The sequence below is a fragment of the Drosophila mauritiana genome, chromosome 3L (genome assembly GCF_004382145.1).
Source record: "Drosophila mauritiana strain mau12 chromosome 3L, ASM438214v1, whole genome shotgun sequence".
Lineage (NCBI taxonomy): Eukaryota > Metazoa > Arthropoda > Insecta > Diptera > Drosophilidae > Drosophila > Drosophila mauritiana.
The window spans coordinates 11,023,178-11,027,454 of NC_046669.1; the positions used below are offsets into that span (position 1 = coordinate 11,023,178).

A 4,277-nucleotide genomic window follows, 5' to 3' on the forward strand; every position below is an offset into this window, starting at 1 on the left:
GCAAAGAAATTCTAACATGGTTTGTAGCACCTGGCGTTCTTACTAACATTTTCGCACGTACGCATCCGAAAACCATTTAAATAACGCTCCATCATCTAACCCACCCATGGCTTTGTGGAAACTTTTACACGGCAGCGCTGTTGCTCCGGGCTGCTGCGCTTCATGGACTCCTGGATGGGTTTTCCACCCAGCTTTTCCACCACTTTCCCCCTTTCCACCTAACCCACAGCACCACACCCGACCGCTTTTCCCCGCTTAGCTGGCGTTGATAAATGCACGGAGCATAAAAGTTTGAACAAACTACTTGAGTTTTTAGGCAAATTTTCGCCCCGAACTAGAACGTAAAACGTAGCCAACTACTTTCCACTTTACCTGGCGGCGTGCCACGCCCCCCTTTGCCGTACCGCCCCACCGGCACGCCCACTACAAATCGCTGGGCCCATTAGAGGCTTGGCAAAAACGCCGCTAAATGCGACGTGAATTATTTAAGGCACGTGTGTTGTGCAGAATGCGGCAAATTCGACAGTGAAATGCATTTATTATTGAAGATATTGTCGGAGTCTGCGGGCGGATGAAAAATAAAGGGGAAGTAAGATGGGGCGGCATCCTTTGGGCCAATTATGTGGGTGGCTCTTGGGCGAAACGCGAACGGGGCGGCTATACGTTTTGATAAACGTTTTACAGTTTGAGAACTTTTCTTTTCTGGGCTGGCACGTGATTGGAATTACGCGTGTTCCGCCCTTGGCCCTCAGCCAGAAATTTACACAAATCCACAAAACACTGGATGCCAGGATGCCAGGATGGCTGGATGGCTGGATGGATGGTGGCTTCATTGGATGACTCCCATGTGCGGCAGTGTGTGTGTATTTGAAACATGTTTGCCTGTTTGGCAATCGACAAATGTTGCACACACTGTGAGAATTAGCATAATTTAGTTTTCGCGCTCGGGGCGTTCTCGAATCTCAATCCGTCGCATCGCATCACGATTATCGCCATTGATTGAGTGCAAAGCACTTCAGCTGGAATAAATCTCCTTTCATTCGGAAATTACAATCGCATTTTCCTCGAAATTGATATTGATGAAATGTATACCACTCGGTTATGTAACGTGGGTGGTATCCATTTCAGTTTCTCATTGAAAGAGCTCTAATTTAATATCAATTCATTAATACTTAATAAATACATGGAAGTTTCCAGACCATACAAATTGAGATATAATGTAATTATTTATTATGTGTAATTATTTCCTCCCAAAATATACAAATTGAATATTATCTTAGTGATGTATTTATTTGCGGAGTAGTAGAAAATGGAATTACAAAACGGTTTTTCAATAGATGTGTGTTTTACATCAGACGATTATTTTAGGGTCTTCAAAGTGCACCTGAGAAGAAGCCCACAGGTAACGAATCAAATCATAAAAAATAAACAAGGAAAATCTTGTTAATTTTGTTCAATTATATTGAAATATTCGATCTAGTAAGTTAATTTTAATTAGTGCCCAAAAAACTAAATTGTGCAGGCTTTTTCTCAGGTGTGTCTAGGGCTTAACTGTCCCTATTTGCTCAGTCTTCAATTGGCAGCTGGCTCACCGGCACCATGGACATGGAGAATCATCTCAAAGGGATCCCACTCGAGATCGGACTCGTGCTTGACCCGCCGGCGAATGGGCTGCGGATGCTGCGCATGGTGCATGGCCAGCGGCGGATGGTGTCCCTCCTGCTGGTGGTGCTGCACCAAACCGATGGGCATGTCCTGGGCGTGCTCCACCAATCCTGCTGGCGGCAGTGGTGGACGGTAGTGGTGCAAGTGCTGAGACGGATGGTGCTGCGGCTGCTGGTGGTGGTGCTGCTGCTCGCTAACGATCTCCTGGATCTGTTCGCGTGTCTGCTCCCTCTCATCGACCTTCTTCAGCAGAATCTCGCGCATGAAGGACATTCGATCGAAGTGCTCCCACGTGGAGCGGAAGGACTGGTGGGAGTATTGGGCATGGCGCTCCTTCTGCAGTTCGTCTACGTAGCGCTGCTTGATGATTGACCAGCGCGTTTGCATAAGAGCTGCAAGGTATTAGATGTTTTGGGAGAGTAGGAGAACTTTTTAAATACCAATTCGACAGGACCTTAGTAACATCCTTTTAGCACAGTATTAAACGAGTTTGCTACATGCTATATATACATATTTCCATGGAATATCTTCTTGATCTTTTCAGATTAAAGCTACTTAGACGGGATTAACTTACTCGGTGTCAGACCCATCTCCATGGCCGCTTCCTTCCAAACCGCTGAGGTTCTGCTCTGACCCTGTCCTTTCTCACTCCGCTGGCGTCCAGCCCACAGCGACGGACGCGTCTTTATGGCATCGATGATACGTCCGCGCATGCTATTGTGCAACGAACTGGGGCGGCCCAACTTTCGCGGCGGCGTGGCCACCGCCTCTGAGGCCACAGTGGCCGGTGGCGGTACCAGGCCTGTGAAAGCGGTATATGTCATCCCATGACCTTGGGGCGGCTGAGCGATTAGATGCGGCAGTTGAGGGGCGGTGGGTGTGGTTGCGGTCTGCAGCCAGCTGAAGCTACCACTGGGTCGTCCGCGACCATGGGTGGCGGTGGGTAATGGCGGAGGCGCCACTGGGGCAGCAGGTTCCTCCCCCACAGTTGCTGCTTCAGTGGCTGTGGATGGGGCATCGGAGGAGGTGCCTCCGCCACTGCCGCCGCTCGACTGAGCGCCCACGATCTTTGCCACCGTAATGTTATACATGAAGGACATGGGCTCAAAGTGCTCCCACTTGGTGTTGAAGCGATCCTTGTGGAGGATCTGGCGGTGGACCAAGTTGTGATAGTGGTACTTCATCTGGCTCCAGATCGATTGCAGTTTAACTGAAAATTTAAATAAATATGGTAAAAATTTTCGTTTTTTAAGTATGTATATGTTCTAAACTTCCTATAAATAGGTACTTTTTACTTCACTGTGTCTATTTCTTCCATTCATGAATATTGTAATATCTTGGTGGCACGGTGCAGATAACTATCATAAGCTTACATTAAGCCACCCCATTGCATTCATCAAAGTACATTCCACCCGTCAATTATTTCTACTGCGGTTGCTTCAATTTGCATTATATAGTGGCGTAGGCTCCTTTATTATTCCAAACGGACAGAAACCTTTACTTACTTTTTATCCAAAATGCCCTTTGTCTATTTTTAGCCAAGTGCAGTGATGTGACGTCATTTAAGAAAATAATAAAAATTAAATAACCCTTCAAGAACATTGATTCAACGTGGATTTTTGTTATCGAGCAGTGATTGAACCTTTAACATAGTTTTTTTAGCCCCCTTTAAGAAACACATGCCGACGCCACTGAATGCACTTCGAAAGAGCTGGCGAAAGGAGAGTGCGAAAGGCAGCAACAACTGGGCATCGCTAGCTAGCTGGCGAATGGAGCAGTGACGTAGAGTGTGAGGGGGGCTTATGGCGACAAGGGGAATGGGTGGCAGGGACTGGTACATTCTTGGTGGGCTCACCTGTCGGCACATGACCGCCGAACTGCTCGGCGATCTCTGTCCACATGGGCGATGTGACGCTGCGGCACATGTGCAGCTTGTTGTTGGAGTCCCAGATCTCCGGATATTTCTTGATCGCCTTCAAGAGCTGGGCCCGATTCACGAACGGATCCTCCTTGGGCATGGCCACACCGAAACTGGTCACACTGGCACTGAATGATACCGTACCGCGGCAATGATTCCAAAGGCGATGTGAAACTGCGCCGGCGGAGCACAACTGCGTCCTTTGACATCAATTATCGGCGAATAACTGAAAGTAGAGTTTGCAAAAATATGCGAATTGAAAATGAAAAGGCACAGCGATTGAGGAAAATAGAGAAAACGATGACGGCGACGGCGACGCCAGCTTTTCGTTGTTGTTGCCCCGATGCCGAAGAGATTGGAAAGGCAGCGAAAGCGTACACGAGATGAGATACACAAAATGCAGGCGAGAAGAGAGAACAGGGAGAATGTGCAAAAAAAAAGACAGAAAAAGGAAAGAAGAGTCAGCAGCGACGACGTCAGTTTTACATACAAAAGTCTCCGCGTGTAGGTGCTTGTATCTGTGTGAGTGAGTAAGTGTGTAAGATGGCAGGGCGAAAAAGCAAAACAGACACAAGCAACAAGACCAAAGAGGAGACAGACAAAAAGCAACAACATAGCGCAGCAGCGGCAGAAGCAGCGAAGCTCAGAGCTGCAAAAACCGAAAAACAACAGAGAAGAAAAGCACTGAAAGAAG

General features: G+C 47.6%; 1 protein-coding gene across 1 annotated transcript; it reads right to left on the bottom strand.

Moving 5' to 3' along the window:
* Positions 1-1,269: 1,269 nt before the first annotated feature.
* Positions 1,270-3,950, bottom strand: LOC117141069. The gene is made up of 3 exons (XM_033304366.1): positions 3,521-3,950; positions 2,240-2,875; positions 1,270-2,057 (listed from the first exon to the last, which is right to left on the bottom strand). Exons 1-3 carry the CDS (start codon positions 3,681-3,683, stop codon positions 1,573-1,575), a joined length of 1,284 nt encoding a protein of 427 aa, XP_033160257.1. The 5' UTR covers positions 3,684-3,950; the 3' UTR covers positions 1,270-1,572.
* Positions 3,951-4,277: the final 327 nt, after the last annotated feature.